Here is a 22,419-nt window from a genome sequence, read left to right as displayed (position 1 = left end):
TCTTATCTCTTCTATTTGATAAGATATTGCTCATGTAATAAATCAAACACAGTAGTACCCCACACACACACATCTTTCCATTTTTGGAAATGCTCCCATATCTATACACTTACTTCTACATATAACATAAATAACCAATCAGAAGCTCAGAATGTCCCACTAGTGGCTGTTCTCAGCCATTTTAATGGGCTTGGATGCCATTTCTTTCTTTTCAACCAATATTCAAGGAGGTAGTATGTGTTGTTAATCTGCTCGATATTTCATATTTTTTAGACTAAAATACATCTTAGTTACTAAGCTTGATAAATTATAGCGGAATTCTATGGTATTGATGTAGTAATTTATGATTTTTTTAATTATTCAAATGTATATATAAAACCTAAAAAAAGTATTTCATTTCACATTTTATATGTGTGAAATTTGATAAGACAAGCAGCAAACAAGTACAAAGGTCGTAATTAGAAGAGATAATTGTTTGCTTTACTTCTTTATTTACTCTTCTATGTTTTAGGTAAAATAACTTTAAGAACTTATTTGAAAATAGCAATAATATATATATATGCATATAATGTATAATAATTGAAATGTGACTGTATTTTACAAAATACTAGTCTACAAAAACACAGCCAAAACAAGTTACTCTGTACAGACCAAAGGTTAGTTTTATGTTATTGGATATGGTAATATAAATGCATATGAGCCACATCATTGTAACTTTTGTATTGTTAGCCAGGCATGGCTGGAAGGTCAATATAATGAAAATAATATATATATATATATATATATATCTAAATGTATAATATTATGAGATTTAAACTATTTAGTCTAAACATTTATGTTTTCGTGTTATAATTTGTGTTCATTCTAGAATAAAAGAGGCATAATTTATATTTATTTCCTAATTTTTTATGGTGGTTATGATATCCTTCAAATCTACCGAACCTGTCCAGAAATTCATTACTGAAAATAACAGATAAAATATAGTTTTTCTCTTTAGAAATGTTTAATAACTATCTGGACATTATAAAAATTTCACATGTGAAATTTGAAAATTTTCTGATTCATAAAAGTTTTTTAATCTTAAAATGAAAATTAATTTGCATGTTAAATAGACAATATGTGAAAAGAAAAAAAGGCACGAGAAAGACATTGCTTTACAAACCTTAAAACTTAATGAAAAAAAATTTTTATTTTGCCTATGAAAGCATTGTAATGTTTACAGATAATGTGCTAAATTTTGTAAACATTTGCATACTAATTTAGAAGTTATAGCATAAAAACTATAACAAGCACAAAATGGTTATGAGGCCAGTTCCAGGGACGGAGCCTGTGCTGAAAGAGTTAACACCATGTCAGTGTCTTTTTCAGTCCTTGTCTGACCTGCTTCATGATGATGATTTGTATTTTGAGGAATGAGGTTTAGCATTTCCTTTAGCTGTGTATTCACCGATGCAGTTATCAATTTTGTGCAGAATTATTTAGTATGAGCTGCCATGTTCAATGTTATTCCACTGAGCCCACTTTCTTCTTTAGCATCTGCATTGTATGTCTGTTTCAAGAGCATACCCAATGGTACAGTGTTATGTTGTGCATCAGCTCTCCTTCCCACAAAAGCTCCATTCATGAGGGCTTCACGAACTTTTGGGCTTGTTTCTGGTAGGTATTTTATTTCATTCAGATAAATGGACAGCAACTATTGCCCATACTTGTAATGGCCAGCTGCTACTAAATACAGAAGCATCTTGTTTGATTCATCCAAGTGGTCCATCCAATTGCCTTGATGCTAGCAGTATATGAATCAAAAGAGGATATTGCACACTTCCAAGAATGTTATCCAGCGTCTCTTTGAAGTTTTCCATTTTATTTTTGAGTGCTGCTAATTTTGGTTGTGCTTCTTGTACCAAATTGAGTTGCTGACTTTCTTCTAGCTTGTTCCCGAGCAGGCTTTTAGCCAATAATGTGATAAGATTTATCCATAACTCACTATTTTTTCTGTCAATTCAGTTTTCAAACTCTTCCCAGAGGAGATGCCACATTGCTTCACTGATGATCCATAATGCATGAAGGGACTGGTAGTAACCTGCTTTCTCTCCAACTATTTTTCTAGTCGTTCCTTCATGAACAAACCCGAGACGAACCTAAAGCTCATCTGCTCCACTCTCACTCATAATTTTCAAAATTGCCTTCATGTAGTTTTGGGCTTGATTAAATCCTCCCAGCAGCAAAATCATTGCCCCAAAGATATCTGGATTCTTTTCTTTGAGAATCATGGCCAGTTTGTACGTAGCCTGATCACCGAAGTTTGTTGTCCATTTGTTGCCAAATACTTTTCATTCTTCACTAGCCGTATCATCAAAAGACTCCAGGATCCTAAGGGGATGAAGGCATTAGTGGTAGGTACACTACTTTACTTGCTTTTTTTTACTGTAAACCCAGGTAGGCATTCTTCTCCTTCAAAGGTGTCATCTGCTATTTGTAGTGATGGAAAAAGAACACTTCTAATGCACCACATAAGTAGAAGATCAACTGCAATGGTCTCACTTGATGTTGCCAAATCATAAATAGTTGAAATGTTACTGAGTGATCTATCTCTTTGCTGTTATGTTACAGGTAGACATGTAAGATTCATGTAGTTTGACAAGAGTCTTGTTTCATCACTACAGCAAAGGATACTAACAACAGCTGAAGCCTTGCATGTTGAGTCAGCTTCAGGTTGTTCAATGATGATTGTGGCAGTAGCATGAAAGTTACCTCCTTCCAATGTCTTGTTTGCTATGTTTAGAATGAATTTGGTACAATCTTGGATGCAGCATTTGTGGACACTTCAGTTGATGGCACATTCTGAGTTTCTCTTTTATATGACTTGGCATCTTTTCTGCAGAGTTTTTTGTTTGTTATCAACCATGATGAATGCCTGTAACTGTTGAAGTTTTTCTAATGCATCACCAAGACATACTGTTGGTGCACATATGAAACCTGATCTGTGAGCTTGGTCCAAAAGGGAAACACGGGAACCAAAGTGTTTCATAAGTTTCCCTTTTAAGATACTTGATCGATAGCTGTTTGCATTTTGTTCCCCCAAGTCATTCAGAAGTTGCCAATATTCATTCCTCAAAGATTTGATTAAGAAGTCTTTTCGATATTGAAAAGACCAACTTCCAGTCACTCCACCAGAGTTGTAAATGCTCTGTAAAAAACAGTTGGATAGTGGATTGGCTGTGAGATTAGTGGATTGCAATGCTTTGAAAGTATTCATGCATCTCATGTGATAGGATATATCAGTTGCTACCATGTTGTGACCAGGACCAAATACTCTCTTGATTATGTCCTCTCTGTGTAGTAGTTTTGCTTTATCTATAATGAACTACTGTCTTTTTTTAGTGGCCACTTTATACAGTGCTTCTTTTCCATGGTACCAGTGCCAACAAAATATCACACAGCAAGTCTTTGTGTCATAAGGCGCTGCATGTGATCGAGGGTATGGTTCTTGGTACTGTGTTTGCATTGATTCTTTGCTGTATGTTGCTGTATTATATGAAGTAAGACTCTTTTTTTTTTCTTCAAGCTCGTAACCTTTTTCATTCACATACCAATTTCAACAACTGGCATGCCATTTTGGATGATGACTGTTAATCCGTGTGTCTTCTGCTATATGTGGGTGAAGTCAGAGTGCTATTTTGTCTCGTCTAGCATTAAGGGCCAACCGAAGTCTCACAGATGTCCCTGTTTGTACATTGTACAGTTCTTTAGTGTTAGTGTCTTGGCAAATTATGCACCTAGTATAGTACTTTGTAGAATGATCTAATTTTTGTCGTTTTTCTTTATAAAGAGGCAATGCTCCATCTGATGAATGTTTTGGGGCCCTGGATGACATGATGTTTCCGTCACCTGAAAATGACAAATAAACTTCTTACTTCAAATCTTCACTGTGTTGATTGTCATATTGTCAATCGCACACTTACTTAGCTGTCATAATTTCAAACTGTGAAATGAGAAGTCAGTCCTTAAATACTCATATTGTTGATCTTCATTGTCCCTGAAAAGTCTTGACATTTAAGGACCTGCATAAACAGACTGAACAACACAATTTCTACAAGTTGAACATAGTGGTGATAACTATATATATAAATTGCATTACATACACAATAAACATACATATTGGTATGTATCAACATATTGCTGACATGAAACATGATTTTGACTGGAAAAATTGTGCAATTTGTGAATAAGATGGGTAACTTGTTTAGGGTCATTTTTCAGACTTCCAGCAGTTGGTTTGCAGGGTTGTCCACCTGGATGTTGTTCTTTTATAGCTAAGTTTATCAAAAATATATCGCAACCTTTTACAACAGCCCATGTTAGGTTTTGTAAAAAATGGGTGTTTGACTCCCTGGCTAAATGGTTAGATCTGGTTAGTTGCTATTTCATGTACCATTACGAGATAGGGTTTAGACATAATGTTTTGCTCCATACTGTGTCATTCATGATAACATTTAGATGGGGCTACTTACTCCATAACATGTACTTGTAGTAAATAATGTTTAATCTTCTTTCCTTATTTCTTTACATATGCATCTAGAAAATAGTCTTCAGTCTTGGTTCTGAGCCTATGCCTTTCAAATATGTTCATAACCTGTCATGTTCTTGGGACACTACATTGTGTCCTACCCGCAGATTGGTTCCTTACCCACTGGTCTTCTGTTGATTTGCTTTCTCATTGTTCCTCCTCCTTTTGCTACCTGGCATCTCCCCTCTTTGCTAACTTCTATTCTGTCTCCTGTGCCTTATTCCCCAACCTTGGGTGTCTATGCCTTCAGTCTGGTCTGTCCCATTTTGTTTACTATGTATATCTTCATTTTCATCTCCTCCCTTAGTTTCTTGTTCCATTTTGGGACACCCCTGAACCCTTTGACTACCAGATCCTTACGTTATATGGACGTAATTTAGCTCTTGCCATATTTCATTCCAAAAATAGAAATAGTGGATGAAATTCTTTGAAATTTGACAGGAATTTTCCTAAAGGTATGTATTTTCAGAAAAATATTTAATTTAACCTTTTTCTACTATTTCTACTAAAAAATCATTATTTATTCTAGTTATTTGTACTCAGATGCTGAATAGTTCATGTAAGTTACATTTTCTGTTAAGTATAAAAAATATTTTTTTATTTTACAGTTTACAAATTTTATTTACATAACCTCTAGAACCTCCTAAATTAATATTAAGTTTTTAAAGGTAAATGTTTATATTTTATTTTTCATTTTTTTCCTATCATATCACTGACTATATCTATTATAATCAACATAAAGTACAATGAAATATTTAAAATTAAGAAATGGAAATGTGTACATACCTTTTAACTATTTATCAAATTATATATAATCTTAAAATATATATTCTTTGGGTCATATGCATAATTTCACATCTTTACCTTTTCACTTATAGTTTATTTTTAATGTTTTATTTTTCTTTCCTGTTGATTATTTATGTCAACACACAGGCGATATAATGGTATCATCAGCAGAGATACTTTAGCCTCTGGCAAAATGTTTTATGTAAGCCTTGTGGAGTGAGGCAAATTTTGGGTTATACTAAAAAACATTAACCTTTCAAATATGACTTTTAAAACACAAATAGTAACTAAATTTAACTAAAATATAAAGTAAAATCTAAATACAATTTAACTGTCTATCAAACTAATATTTATAAGGTGAGAAAAAATAACTAAATCCTAGCTACGACGAACCTCCAACAATGCTTTAGCAGTTTGACGAACTTGTGAATGAGTAATGTGAGCCAGTTTTAAAATAAATATTGAGAGATTGTAGTTTAAAATTAGACCTTTTTATTGGTTATAAACATGCTCTTCAAATATGTAGACGTTAGCTTGGAATTCCCCTTTCTAGTATATAAAGTGAGCATGGCTACTATCAGAGGGAGAGCATATTTATTAGTTTGTTCTGTGAATTGACTGGATGGAATTTAAAACAAGTGATGGGTAAACAGCCCTGTATACATAGTTTTGTGTCTAGACATACATGTACACTGCAGACAGAGTATTGTTCATATAACAGAAATGAAGGTTAAGATATTTTGAGTGCTAGCACATCATGTGACAACAAAACTGAAGTTGTAAATATTGTTTTAGAGGTTTATTTTGAAATAAAGGAATGAAAAGTTAGGTAATATAAAACTGAATTATAATATACATGATAATGCTAATTTCATTAAAATATATTGAAAGGAAGTGGTTTAACTAAATTTTGAATGCAACTCAGAAAAACTTTATGACATGTGCCAAAAGGAGTTTAAAAATTGTGCATTTGTTAAAGGGTTAAGGAGTTTGTTTGATGGCTCCTAACATTCTTCCCAATATTGTTTCTGTTACTGCACCTTCTCGAGTCTCAGCCCTGTCTTCCCCTTCGCAACTTTCTATCTCTTCTGTTCACCTCCCTAATCCCTTCTCCCTCTGTGTTCCATTGTATGGGATGTACTTATCACCTTGGTTTCTTTGTCACCATTTCTCTTTGACTTCATTTCATTGTCAGATATTCGTCCTCTTTCACAAGATGTGTGAGTATTCATTCCCCACCATTCTTATACTTTTGTAACCCACTAGGTGGCTAATGTTGCCTCACATGGTTTACTTACCCAAAATTCTGCATTGGTCTAGGATAACAGAAAGTGCTCAGACCATCTGCTCTAACCCAGTCAGTGCCCTCTGTGAGATTGGGTGCTCTGAAAACCCACTGGAGTTCTACTCATGGTATTTATATATATATATCTTTTTTTTAGACCAATCTAGATTGTACACATTTCATGGGCTATCATAGAAAAAGCCAGCACCAGAGTTGTGCTTCTGCCCATTTCTCTGGCTAGTGCCTCCTGGCTTTTCAAAATGAGGTTTTGCAGTTACCCATGGCACTGTCTCCAGTAAAAGACATTTCTAACAGGAACCCGAGGGAGATCTGGGTACATTCTCCAGGTCTGAATCCTCACTGATTGGGACCTAAATTCTGGGGATTAAAACATGAGTCCCTCTATGGTGAGAAGCGGGGCAGGGGTGATTCCAGAGTGTAATGCAGATCACCCCATTGCAGTAGATACATCACAATCATCAAGTGGAATTTGGACACATAACACGACATCATGCTTGTATATCTGTCTCCACTTGTCACAATTCCTATTCCTGCAGTGGCCTGAACCCTCTGTTTTTGATTTTTTGATGGTGGAGTTTATGATATTATTTAATATCCAACTGTGATTTTTATCACTCACACACACCCTACTCCAACAGATGACAAGGGAATCCTAGTATCTGATGGTCAAATAGTGGTTCTTAAGTATCCTTACTCATTGTGTCCAAGTGTCCAATAACCAACAATGACTAAACAGTGCCCTCTTTCCGTAACTGGCAAGGAACCTGTAGTATCTGATGGTCAAGTAGTGTTTCTTAAGTATCCATACATATTCTATCCAATAGCCAACACTGACTATGCAGTGCCCTCCTTATGTGACTGGCAAGGGACCTGAAGTGTCTGACAGTAGAGGAGCTGTGCACAGATACTTATCACAAGTGCTCTCCTCCCACAGTTGCTTTTGACCCACAGAGACTGATGGTTGAGGAGGTGTGCACCCACAGTACAGTCTGAGTGACCCCCTGCCTCACTAAACTACTTGGCCGTCTGATGTCTTGTGTTTCATTGTCAATGCAGTAATTAATTTATAAATCTCTGATTCAGTTGGTATGCCAAATTGATTGGGATATCATCAAATAAGTTCTTCCCTAATCTGACCCGGCCTCGCAGTTTGCTTAACTGTTACACTTAAACCATCACATTCACAACCACAAATGGAGCATTTCAAGCATGTTTCATTGCTACATCATTTTACTTTACTACATTTACAAGTTGACTTCTCCATGTTGGCTCTCATGGTCTTGGGGTCAGGTCCAGTGACCTAGATCTCTAAAATAGTGTCAGATGTCTTCTTTTTATTTAATCAAAACAACCAAAACTGGAATGATTCTTTTTTTTTATCCACAGGCTGCCTTACATGGCAGGTGTTAATTCAATTTTGAATGCATCTCTGTAAAAGGTCATGTTATCTGCACTTTGAATGAGCTGAGATCATAGGTTTAATTAGCATGACAATTAACTGCTTATCAAATTTCACCAATCACCCAGCTTTATTATTATTATTAGTTTGACTATTTTGTGAAGACTTCATGGATACATTTCACTGACATACCTTAAACCTCAGGTCATCATCCAAAAGGATTGAAATATTATTTTGAAAATTTTCAATAAAAAGTTTTCCAGAAGCATATTCAAAGTCATTGAAGTTAATGAGGTATACTATGATTTTTATTGTAGCCACATTTTGAGAGAAATCAAGGATTTCATACAAAACCTTGGTGTGGAAAAGGAACTGAAGCAACAGTCAATGGTCACATTAGTTTTTGTCCATGCATTACAAAACACGCATGCTTAACAATTTTCTTTGTCATTTGAGAGTTGGAACAAATACTTGTAAATATTGTTTGTTTGCACAAAGTAAATGGAATCTTGCTATTTTTCTGACACAAACCCTTTCATTGTTTGAACAAGTCGATACATAATTCCATGAGGTTGCTCAGAACCATACATTATGAAGGTTTGAGGTTTTGTGCCTTTTCTCATGCATCATGATAAATTACACTGATGATACATTTATATGAAAGTTTTAAGACAATAAAAAATTGATGCACATGGGTGATGGTGATTTTTGCTAATTTTGTTGCAATTCATCTCAAAGAGTATCAAATATATTGTTCACTGGTTTGAATTGTTTGCATATGTTGATCATGAATATCCATCAGTGCTATAAATAGATATCAAGGTTTTTTTTTTAGTTATGAGGTCAATCAAATTAACCCATGTTATATAGAGTGAGGGTAGAGTAAATAACAGATAAAATATAAAGTTTTACTGAAAAAGAACATTTGAAATTTATTTAGGAGATTTTAAAGATTGTGCAAATGAACTTTAAGGTTTTTCAGATGAAGGAAAGTAATTTTAATCTTAACATAAAAATCAATTTGCACTCGGAGAAGTCAACACTTTGAGAAATTTTAAGTGAAAATACTTCATGAAAAATTATGATTTTTTGTCTACAAATGACTTGATAATTACTGAAAGCTTGCAAAATGTTGTAAAGATAAACAAAACATATTAGAAGTTATAGTGTGGAAACTATAAAGGTCATGAACTTGATCAATTTAAGTGAGTCCATAAAGAGAGTCTGTCTGATAATCAGGCTTCTGATGTGAGGTTCTTCTCAGCAAAGTCATTATACACACTTTTTACTTATTCTGAGTGAAACTAAAATCTTCACAAAATGCAATTGCATCTTACATTTTCCTCTTAAAAGGAGAGAAAACCTGACATCAGGTTTAATGATAAAAAAAAATTGTCAAAACAGAGAAACATATATGAACTTACCTGGTCTTGTACTTCCAAAGAGTGGTAAGAGAAGCATTGATGGAGGCATTGACATCTGCCACAGTCAAATTTGCTTTCGGTGATGTGAGTGACACGTGTGACAGTGTTACTACTATAACAGTCATGAAGTGGAAGAACTTGATCATGTCTTTTTGCTTTAGGAGTTTCAAGAAGCTCTTGGCTTTGGCGTAGCATCAGTCGAATACCCTGGTTGTGCTTCAACCTATTTTAAGGGTGGAAATATACAGAATGAAGTATTAAGAGAGTGATTGCAATGATGGCCACAATTATTAAAAAACATACCAAAAAAACACATATAATGGCATAGTCTGCAACATTCAAAACTATTTTATGAAATTAGTCATTCATGTTTTGTAATTCAAACTGTTCTGATAATTTCTGATATCAAAGATGCATAGAGAAAGTGATGTAGGATCTATAATAATGAAGAATATTGATCTTGCAATGAATTCACAGTAGAATGCACATATAGATTTTGGATTATTTTGCAAGCTCAGCTCTCATTGGCAAAAGTGTTATTAACCTGACATGGTTCCTCCATCCAAATCAGCTGATTTACTAGTCGAGATCTGTTTGGTAAATACTCAACTTTGTTCATGATTTCTTACATGCATACCTTATTAGTCTACATCCATGTATGGTATAGATTTAGATATATTGAGAAATAGATCTAGTCTAGCTATTGGTTTGACCTTAAATTACACATAAAGGATTTATTTTTAACCTATAATAAATCCTAATAACCTGAATACAGCAATTCCATTAGTATTCCTTGTAAATTTGAAGTATGTAAGCATTTATAGCTAATCTCTAGTTATATAAAGTACCATTGAATTATTTTTATTTGTTTTTATCATTATTTGAAAGAATCTAAATGTAATAAAATAAATCTTAAAAAAGTTAAAAATGCAAATTTTGACTTTTTCAACAACATATGTTCAATAGTAATCTAAGCTAAGCATTAAAATATTTAGTTATGTGCCTTCTGGTGGAAATTTTACCACAATTATGTAATACAGAAATTTCATAACATCAATACCATGAAAACATAGGAACCAAATACTGTAGGAATTTTCATCATTTAATCAAATACATTGCTCAGTTTTTTTATATTTTTATCTAGCTTTACAATACACTGAGATAAGTCACACTGGTACAACTTTACTCATTCATTTGTTGTGATGACAGAATTTTAATGTAAATATAGTCTCTGTACATTATAGCTGTTATTTAGCATTTATTATATTTGATGTAAGTTAACATTAACTACATTCATAGATGGTGCCATGTCCTTACATGGAAAAAACTTTATTAAATTTCCTATAACACAACTTACACACAGTGTGAGGAGAGGGCACAAAAATGTCTCGTACATCTCTTAGAGTGCACTAGCCCATCATTGTAATAATACATAATCTCAGCTTAAGTGTCTACTCCAAAAGCCACAGTAAGGCTAATATGAAGAGCTATTTTTAGCTGCGGCATAATGGCTTGTAGAATGACTGTTTTTGTGTTTTAGGTACAAACTTTTAGCTCGTAGCTCTGTCATCTCTTGATCGATTTGAGATCTAATTACAGCTTTGGACTCAGGAGGTCAAACCATTTTGATTGATGTATTTGACCAAGCTCAAGGTCTCATATGTTAATTTACTCTAATCCTGCCTAAAAGAATTTCAAGTGTCATGGCTATTGAGGATTCCCTCTTGTTTTGAGTTATATCAACTTCCTACTTTGACCTGTGACCTTTCAACTTCGGCCCGTAAAACACTTCTGTGGCTAATAATTGTCTATTAATTAATCATGTGAAACTCTGTGGAAGGACATTAGGAGCTGGGTGCTGAAAGTAGGTAACAGAAAGCACCCTTATTGCCATTACTTTGGCCACTACATCTTCCTACAAAGTCATCTTGACACATTGCACAGTGTATACAATGTTTTAAGTATATACATATTGAGTTATTAAAGTTTATACAGAACTTTTGGTGGGGTAATAATGAATACTATAATAATTTATGCTATAAATAAATTGTGTGAAAGTTAGTATTTTTGTGTTATTTATCATAGCATCCACCCACACATTTTTTTTTAAGTTCATATTCTGGACAAAGGATGGGCACTTCAGCTTGTAAGCATATAAAGTTTAGAGATGGCTTGAGTAGTTAACAAATAAAATTTTATTACATGCTGAAAATGGTAATAAATGCACAGTGCTTTGACAAGGTTTTGTCATCATCAGATATAAGTAGTTTACCTAAGTACAAAAATATATATACAAAATGAAAAAAGTCACATGACGAGAGCTTGCTTAATGGCTTAGTAAAGGTATCTTGGCAACCTAAGGTGCTAATTTACAACAGAACTGTGCTCATTAATTAAGAAGGCTTTTTGATTTTACATTTGTTGGTGTCTGGTTCTTTGTTTGAACTTAGTATTTCTAATAGATAAAGATGAGATGTTTTTTTATGTTCATCAAATCAAATTGTTGTTAAATCAGACAAGCTTAGTTAGGTTTTGGTGGGTACAGCAGATGTTGGCAAAATATTCTGATGACTCAAATTCTTATTTATTGGATATTATTTTTATGTTTATTCTATTCAAACAGCATGCGTAAATATATTGACTAACTGATTACTTAATTATTTCTAAATTCATTCATGATATTTTAAGTAATAGCATTATCACTGTTATCAGTGATATTAAAACATGTTTTCATTATTTGTTTATCATTTAGTTTGATTTACACAAAATCAATAGGGGATTACTGCATGTTTTTAAAACAAACAAAATGTGACCACATGTTTGTCTCAACATTAGTGAATTACCAAGTAGGAAGTGTCCAGGTTAACTTAAAAAAAACTTGTGCCGAAAGTTTTTGCCAAATTATTTTTAGCCAAAAAAAAAAGATTTTATTCACAATATGTTCGTATAGTAACTGCTAAGTGTTTATCATATTAAACAAATGATAGCTCAAAAATTGCTTTTAAAAAAACCTATTTGAAAATGGGAATATTAATCTCATGCTAGAATTAGTGATTAACTAAATTTAAATGATTAATGAGTCTGTAAATTGATTGATTAGCAAGTTATACTAATCACCAAACTCTACTCAGTTTTATGTAAAATAAAGTTTTATTATAATATTTGACAAAGTACTTTCTTAACATATTTTTTAAGGTTAATCTACTTGAAAAAAAAATCCTAATGATGAAGCAACTCTCTATTTTCCAAATGGTGAATAATAATAATAATGTCAGTCACAAGTAAAAATTTGAAAACCAATCATTTAAGAAAAAAAAAGAATTGTAAAAAAATGTTGTCTTTGCAGCAAAACAATAACTTTTAGAAAGGCTACATGTTAAAAATGATTAAAAGAGAAAATAATATAAAAATTTTGAAACATGAACTTCTATGAATACAATTTATATTATCTTTTTATAGGCTATAATGAATTATCATGCATCACAGCAGACTGTAACATGATACAATCTACGAAGAATAGTTGTTCATTGGTCACATTAAAGTGACAATTTGCATCAAGTGTATACTATAAATGAATTGGATAAAGTAAAATATTTTCTAAATTCACAGGACACATGAAAATGGGAAAGGGTGCAATACAAAAATATGATGCACCTTAACTCTCTCCAGACCAAGAGGGTGTCATTGATATCCTTGTTTTGTTTCTTCTGACTGTGAAGGTACTTAAACAAATTGCATGAAATTTAGAATCATCTAACTAAATAAACACAATAGTATCTAGTTTCAGGTTAAAGAAATTCATATACTTGATTTAGTTTTCTATAATATTTTATGTTGTGAAATGTCCAAAATTTTGTTGAGACATTGTTTTGAAAAATATATTTTTATTTTAGAATTATGCTCAGTTTTTAATTTTAATCAAACATTTCCATAATTGCAATTAAAACTTGCAAAAGAAGCTATGTGACAGCAGAATAAAGTGAAGAATTGATTTTTTTTTTTTTCACTAAAATGACCCAACATTAAACATTTTAGCTGTAGAGAATGTGAATGAAATATTCACTAATGCTGACAAGTTCCAACTTCAAATATGTATATAGCTTCATTTGAGGCATATGGGTCCCCCACTGAGACAGCGATAAGTCTACGGATTTAGAACGCTAAAATCAAGGGTTCAATTCCCCTTGGTGGACACAGCAGATAGCCAGATGTGGCTTTGCTATAAGAGAAACATACGCACATGAGACATATGGTTGTAATGCTCTTTAAAGTGCATAATAACATTGAGGACATTTTCTGTTGTGTTAGTTTTAAACTATTTAGCTTTTTTTTACTCTTTAATTTTACTTTTTTGAAATCTCAATTGACTTTTGATTAAATATGAGGGAAATAAATCATTATAAGTGTTTGGCAAAACAAGTCCACCTGGTAGTGTGATAGATAAGTACTATTCACTATTTCTTGTCAGTTTTATGAATAACCAAAATTAACTGGTGAGCAATAAAATTGAGTAATGTAGATTAGGGAGGTCAGGTTGGCCAGATTTATATATCATACTAGTGGAATGCTCTTTCAGAAATATAAAAAGTGACTTAAGGGTGTCTTTTAGTGACATAGAAAGAGACCAGTTATAAGTATAATTTGTATGTAATGTAATATGGTGCTTCAGCACATGTTAAAATATAATAATTTTAGGATAGTGGTTGAAAATACTAGTAACAGCATTGGTAAGTAATCAGTTAATTTTAATCATTAGACATTATTGTTTTTTTTTTTATTTTGCATTCTCCTTGTTAACTAATATATTAAATCAGTTACATTATTTACTTGGTTAATTTTTAGTTTTGACCTAAGTAAGTAGATTGCTTTGATCAGAAGTTATTGGAACATAGTATAGAAATGTTATTATATAATTTGAAAGGTTACATTTTTTTGGAAAAACAAAATTTTGGATATTGTACATATCAATCCTAATTGTGATAAGAACAGAAAATAATAAAATGAAGTATGAGAAAAGCTTTTGTTTTGCGATATGGTCATAGAAATGTTTATGGCATTGCTAACTTTCATAGTTTTCACCTTCTTGAAAACATGCCATATGAAAAATACTATTTTATATATTTGCAAGTAACATTTAAAGTATTTCATTTAACTTTCTTTGGTATAAAAGTTATATCAACAGCATAATGATATTTGTAGTTTTAAAATGTTGCTAATTTTTTGCAAAAGAAAAAACTTGCATTTTCTTCATCTCAAATATTTGCACATATTGCTTATTAAAATTCTTAGTACTTTTGTCTGTTTATGCATGACAGCGATAATCAACTAAAACATAGCCTTTTGGAATATGTTGCTTCAGATGTGAAGGATAACAATTTAGAAATAGCTCTGCAAACCAAGTGAAAAAAGCTTTTATAGTTGCAAATGTAGGAAAAAGAAAATATTTTTATATATTAAAATTACACAAAATGAAAGTGAACTGATCAAATGTGGTATGTTTATCTGGAATATATTGTATAAAAATGTATATTTCTCCTGCAGTAAGATTACTATCATTATTATTATTATTATTCATTGTCATAGTTAGTCATCTATATGATCACCTAAGTTTAATTATTAACAACTATGTACTGATTACTAAATAGTTTTTTTATTCTATTGTTTGTTTGCTAACTTGCTGCCATCTTCAGGAAAGTCCTGAGAAGGACTATTTCTGTGAAGGTAGTGACAAGAGAACCTGGTGTGCTATCAACTTGTCTTGAGTCTCCCCTATTAAGCTTTGAAACTACTAACTCATCAGTACTATTATCATTATTATTTTCTTTCTTTTAGTTATATTGTATTAAAATGTACAAGTTCACCTTTTATGAAAGTATATGTTCATTCTACTATAACATTATTGTCATTCAAATCAAAGATCTGATTCTTAAATTAACTGCATGTTATTCCTGGTGCAGTGAATCTTTGCCTTGGTTATGGGTGAGTTCATTCTTTTTTACTTCATGATATATTTGGCCCACTAAAATTTCTACTTGAACATGTGGCTCATTCCAGAAAACGTTTGCACAACATTGCACTAGACTGTAATCTGACTTCTACATTTTCCTGTTTTACAACTTGTGATTTTGGTGTTCAATAAGTGTATGTGTAAATCTCAATTTTAATACTTTTATTTCAAAATAGAGTTTTTCTTTTTTAGTACTTTTATTTAGATTGTTTGTAACATTTGTTGTCTGTCAGTAGATTGTCCTTTAATTTTAACAAATACCTTTGTAACTTATTTTCTCTAGTTTTGGTTGGATTTTTATCCAATTTCACAAATTTGCTGTGACCAGTAATTATTTCACTAGCTTTATTTGTGTAGTTATTTTGTTCAATAAAAACACACTATTCCCCTAATCCAGCCTTACAATTACCATGTTTTCATTACAGTTTAATTTTTTATAGCTAAAAATCCCTGCTTACTTATATTAGTGAATTTTCTTTCATTATTATATTCATCAAAAGATGTTAGGTCTATAGCACTAATCTGTGTACTTTCAAATGATTCATTGATTTCTCTTCATATAATTAGTCTAAACAATTGCTTCAACAATTACCTACAGCTTAATAAATAATTATCATACTTAAGGTATTTTGGTGGGATAATAAAGTTTAGACTATGGATGAGAACCCTTTTTTTCTTATCATTGATTAAATTATTATAATGGCTAATTTGTTTTTCTAACAATGATAAATTTTGTTGAAGTTGTCTTTTAGTTAATTTATCAATTTTTATTTTGTTTTATTTATAAATTCAATAATTTTTACATAAATTGTAGAAACTTCCTTGAGTCATAGAATTTTGGAATAGATACTTTAAAATTAAGGTATTTAGATAAAATATAATTTCCCATTCATATTGTTTCAAAAATCTAGATCCACTTTATTTTTATAATATTTAAAATGTAATTTTTTGTTTATCCTTAACACCAGTAATAAAAAGATCAAGGTTAATTAGTGTCCAAGATAAAAACACAGAAATATGGATAATGTGCCTTTTTATATTAAAATTTGTTATAAGTCCAAGATTTCCAGAAAACAAGTCAATTGCTACCGTAATTGTTAATAGATGTAATGGTCATATTCAGTTGGTATTTAGGAAAAATGAAAAAATGCTTACATAATCTCCTCTCACATCTAACTTTCTTGATTCATGCAAATGAGCATGTGTCAACCCTTCATCAATAGGAGTGTCATACTGCCTTCTAGCACAGCTGGCTCCCTCTATACTGATTGTTTAATCATCAATTCTTGATTTGGCACTTGTGTTAAGATGTATCTGTTTTCACTCTTGTGAGTTTTTTAAACATCAATGTTTGGTTGAACTATCTACAAAACAAACTGTTGCAGAGATATATTTTGTTAGCCATGGCATAGCGGCCTGTAGAATGGCTCTAAGTTTTTCAAGTACAAACTTTTAGCTCATAGCTCAGTCATCTCTTGACTGATTTGAGATCTAATTACAGTTTTTGACTCAGGAGGTCAAACCCATTTAATTGATGTATTTGGCCATGCCCAAGGTCTCATAGATTAATCTACTCTAATCCTGTCTAAAATAGTTTCAATTTGAGCGTAGGATGGTAGAGATTCTGATGAGTAATAAAATTGAATCAGGTATACACATGCCCCAAGCTTGGTATTGCTAGAGCACAAAAATATAGCTAATAAAAAGAAGAAAAAAAAGGTCTCATAGATTAATCTACTCTAATCCTGCTTAAAAGAATTTAAAGTGCTGCAACTATTGAGGATTCCCTTTTGTTTTATTTTTAAACAATTCTTCCTCTGTAGACTTTGTGGATTTTATTTTCCCCAACATGAATTATGCAGAGGTGATCATTTCCATGCCGCCTGTTGTTGAACATATGGACTTTATTCACACTAGACAGACTATTACAGTGGCATTGGGTGCTTCTTTGTCTGTCAGGGTGGTGGAGCCTTGCATGCTGCCTGGGCCTTTTTCAAGCCTTGACATAGACTTCTTTCCTCCTATAATCCTCATCTGTGAGGATATAGATTTTAGGCAGTTTTTTTCTGCCTCCTAAATTTCCAAAGAACTCTTCCAGTACAGATGTATATCTATCTATATATTCTGCATCCTTTCATGACTTCTCTGGTGTGTTAAATTTTGTTTTGCTCTCTCTTATTTCTTATTATTCTTTGCTTCCTCTTTTTCATTTGGCTCATTCTCCAGAGTATTATGTTTTTCTTCCTTCCCCTAATATCCAAGTCCATGCTGAAAATGTTTTTGTCTTAATTTCACTTTGGTGCTGATATGGTCATCACCTTTTACTTGGTTGCATATATGCTTTGGCTTACAATCAAGCTGAAGCCCTCAAACTCTGGAGCCTCTTCTTCAGACTAGGGGCTTTGATCCATTGTCCTCTGTTAATCTTTCTCAAACTCAATTTTGTCATCTTTGCTTTTCTTTTACTACCCCTTTGTGTTATCTATCCTCCATCCATCTTTTGGAAGCCATGCACTGTTCTCCTGAGGGTTTTTTAGTGGACACTCATTCCATTCCTTTTTCTACATTGGTATATTCTTCTTCCTTCTCTCGTGGTTACTCTATTGCTGGGATTTGTTAGGGAGGAATACTCTTCTTGTTGAAGTACTTTTACTTCTCTCTTGTTTGAGGGACCTTTGGCTTCTTCTCTCTGCCAGTGAGATTTTGGTGGGGTAATTGAATCTTTGTAGTTATGGACTGAGGCTGTGTGCCAACGTTTTCCTTTGATTACCCTTGTGTCCTGTCTTTCCCAAGATCCTTTTCTTCCATTTGCTGTTTTCTGACCTTTTGACTCCTTTCCACTCTTTTTTTTTTCATCCCTATTTTCTGGACTCAGGAACAGAGAGGACCCACTTGGCTGACATATGTTATATGTCAGCCAGACTTGTGAACCTATAGATTTCTTTTGTGGCTGACTTTTTGGCCAAGGATACTATCAAAAGGGTTTATCACTCTTCCCTGGGATTTTATTTCCTGTCTGTTTGTTGTTCTCCAGTACACCAAAGGATTGGCATTTTGTCCCATATCTGTCAGTTTCTCAACATTTCTTAGTTTACTGTGAGGAGTTTTCTTACCCTCTGATGGTCTTTTACTCCAGGACCTAGGATGACCAAGGTCAACATCTTTGACACTTATTTTCACATTTCCATCTCCACAACATTCACACTTTGGTCTGTAATGATGTACTGGTCAAGTTTATGAGTTTTGAGCTATTATTTTTGACTTAGTATCACCCCCATACATTCACTTTTGTTGTGTGCCTGTGATCATCACATTCACAGCTTGGGATTGATATTTCACCATTATATGAACAACCAGCTTCTTTTAGTTCCATCCCAATTGAACTGTTATGAACATACTCTTCACCTTCTTCAGGAGGTGACTTGTCTAGGTTCACTGGTCAAGCTGGAGAAGTCTCATCTCACACATCCAACCAGTATCTGGGTCATTTGGGTGTGTTCTTTACTTCCCATCTCTGCACTTAGTTGCTGCATTTGTGGGCCATGGAGGATTTGATTTCCACAGCTGTGTTCTCTCCTCTTCCTGCATTAGAGTTTCTACATCTATTGGGGACTTGGGCTTCTTTGTAACCTCCTTATTCCCTTAGGTTGTGCTCACATTTGTCTTTTACTGTAGACTATATGATCAGTGGAACCTCTCTCAGGATTTCTTTTTTTCTGGAGTGACCTCTCAATCCTCGTATTTTTCAATGGCTTTGCTCTTGTTTGGGCACTCCTCGCATCAATGCTTTTGCCACTTACAACAATGCCAGCTTCCCTTTTTTGGGCCTTCTGTTCCTTATACATTAGCATTAGCAGTAGATAAATTCAGTCAAGAATAGTCAGGTCTTTTCCTTTGTGCTTACTCCCTATTTGTCTCCTCCCTCGAGTTATTTTTCTCATTTTGGACATTCCTTGTTGGGTCCTTCTGGTAGCATCCTATTGGCTGACACAAATTGTGGTTTCTTCTGTTGAGCCTTCTAACTTCCTTCCTTCTTTTCCTCTTCTGCTCTCTTCTTCCCCCTTGTGCTTCTCTCTTCCATCTAGCTATGTCATCACTCTGACTTCACACGTGGGGCTTGTCTGGTCCTTGCAGGACAGTTGGTACTGTCTTCACATGTAGCCTTCTTTCTTTCCCATTCTGTTTGTCTGTCTTCCTTAGAAGTTTATCACCATAATTGCTGCTGGTCTCAGCATCAAATCTTCCCACCTTTTCATCCTTCTATTCCCCATATGTTTATGTTCTGCACATAGCTTATTTGGCCAAGACTGGTTTATCTCAACTATTATTGATTACTGGGCATATCTCATGACTACCTTATAATCTTCCCATTACATTGGATTTCTTCATCCCCAGCCCTCCCTGTTCTTCTCACCTACCTGAATGGTTCCTTAATGTTGTTTTCCATGCCTTTACCCTACCATCATTTGATCCTATGATTTCGTGTTCCTTATACCATCTGTCCCTTAACACTTCTTTCCTCCTCCTCTTCACCTGGGGTTGTTGGTGTTCTGATGTGTATGCCATTGATTCTTCTCACATTCTGTTCCATCACTTCATATATCTTTCTATATTCAGATCATGCTTTTCTTCATGAAATGTCTGCAGTGTGTAGGGTGATAGTGAGTTCACTCCTATATCTTTTCCTTCCATTCTCATCTCTATTTCTGTTCAGATCCTGATCACATTCTCTGTCCTCTTCATGTGGTCCATTCTTATTTTACCTGCACTTCTTTGTTTTGTAGTTCCCAATCCTTCCACTCACTAGCTTTCCACTTACTAAAGTATCTATTCCAAAATTCTATGACTCAAGAGAGTTTCTACAATTTATGTAAAAATTATTGAATTTATAAATAAAACAAAATAAAAATTGATAAATTAACTAAAAGACAACTTCAACAAAATTTATCATTGTTAGAAAAACAAATTAGCCATTATAATAATTTAATCAATGATAAGAAAAAAAGGGTTCTCATCCATAGTCTAAACTTTATTATCCCACCAAAATACCTTAAGTATGATAATTATTTATTAGGCTGAAGGTAATTGTTGAAGCAATTGTTTAGACTAATTATATGAAGAGAAATCAATGAATCATTTGAAAGTACACAGATTAGTGCTATAGACCTAACATCTTTTGATGAATATAATAATGAAAGAAAATTCACTAATATAAGTAAGCAGGGATTTTTAGCTATAAAAAATTAAACTGTAATGAAAACATGGTAATTGTAAGGCTGAATTAGGGGAATAGTGTGTTTTTATTGAACAAAATAACTACACAAATAAAGTTAGTGAAATTATTAGTGCTAACAACAAATGTGTGAAATTGAGTAAAATTCCAACCAAAATTAGAGAAAATAAACTATGAAGGTATTTGTTCAACTTGAATATGGATAATCTATTTGAAAGATAATGAATCTCACACTTTATTAAGGACAAATTGGTTCTCATGAAAGGATCATTTATGGTGTTTGTAAAGATGATTATTAATAACTGATAGTGGGTTAAGGAAAGAGTTCAATGGGAACTATTAAAATATAGAAGTAATTTTTAATGTGATTAGTTCTGATAATCATAATCCTAGATAAGAGTTGATAAGTGGGTCTCTGTCATTGCAGTCTGCTAGGAAGAAAGCCTGGGAATTAGCTGTGGAAGAGGCAGAAGATGCTTTAAGAATGAGTCGAGCAGAACGCAAGCAAGAACTCACCTTTCAGTATGTAATGCCAAAGCAAAATAAAAGTGCTGTAGATGTAGGTTAGTAGCTGATATATTATAAGTGTATTTCGAATATTTTTATGGCTTCAGATACATATGTATGTAAAAGATTCACATTTTCAAACTATATTTTAATAATCTCTACCAGAAGAGCTGCTAAAAATATACGATAATTTGTAATAATCAAGTCTTAATTATGATTAATAGGCAAATAACAAGCCTTTATGATCACTCTGCTGTATTAAATCATTTAGGTTTCTTCACTGTTAGTGGTGTTTTTGGTCATTAATCCAAAAATACTTGATGAAGTTGGGCCTGCTTAGTGAATTTCTAAGCACCATAGCAGAATTTTCACATGTACAGCTTCATGTACATAGAATTTGAAGATAAGTCAGATAACAGAATGTAGTCATTGCTATTTAAGAAATTTAATGTTATATATTAAATGTATCTTATACTATAATTAACTAATATATGCATATTGAATTAATTAAATTTAATACTGTAACTTCTCTAAATTAATCTTCATAAATGTAAAATTACTAGTAACTCGTCCTACAACTTTAATATCAAGTTTTGTTTAAAGGTTATTGTGTTGTGGACCTTGTGTTGTAGGCAAAAAAGAAAACATTGTCTGCTTGCTTTAGCTCTGTTTGTACCAAATTATTATTTTCATTACCTGTCTTAACCTTATCACCATGGGTATCCTTTACTGTGCATGACACAAGGTTTTAGTGCCTTAAATTCAAAATTTTATTAAACTACTTTTTGTTTGTTATACCAATTAGAATAGCATAAAATATTAGCTAATAATCTAAATTTTAATAGTATACAAGTTTTAAGTTCTTAATTCTACTAGGCAATATTAAAAAAAATCCTGAATTTCCCATAGTATGACACATGTGACACATTTTCTCTAGGCATTTTGTCTTCTCTATTTTATCCACCACCCTTTGGAAAAGTACGATAAACTATAAAATCTTCATTGCTCCGACAAACCATATTTATTATAGTCTTCAGTTTTGTGTGGTTACAGAGCTATCAAATAGAAAATCAAACCCCTCCTGCCACACTCACTTGTCACATCCACTCTTTCAGGATTTGTTAATAGTTCTCTTATGTTATATTATATGTTACCTATAACCAATAGAAAGTCAAGGCCTTCATCTATCA

General features: G+C 32.8%; 1 protein-coding gene across 1 annotated transcript in view; it reads left to right on the top strand.

The window, feature by feature from the left end:
• The window catches only part of LOC106460527 (histone-lysine N-methyltransferase NSD2-like), a 157,644-nt gene that overhangs the window by 42,377 nt on the left and 92,848 nt on the right, over positions 1-22,419 (top strand). Inside the window, 1 exon segment of the mRNA XM_022387273.1 lies at positions 21,150-21,285. Within this exon segment, the coding sequence (XP_022242981.1) occupies positions 21,150-21,285 (136 nt within the window).

The sequence above is a fragment of the Limulus polyphemus genome, unplaced genomic scaffold, assembly GCF_000517525.1.
Source record: "Limulus polyphemus unplaced genomic scaffold, Limulus_polyphemus-2.1.2 Scaffold787, whole genome shotgun sequence".
NCBI classification, from domain to species: domain Eukaryota; kingdom Metazoa; phylum Arthropoda; class Merostomata; order Xiphosura; family Limulidae; genus Limulus; species Limulus polyphemus.
This window is presented reverse-complemented; position numbering and strand designations above follow the sequence as displayed.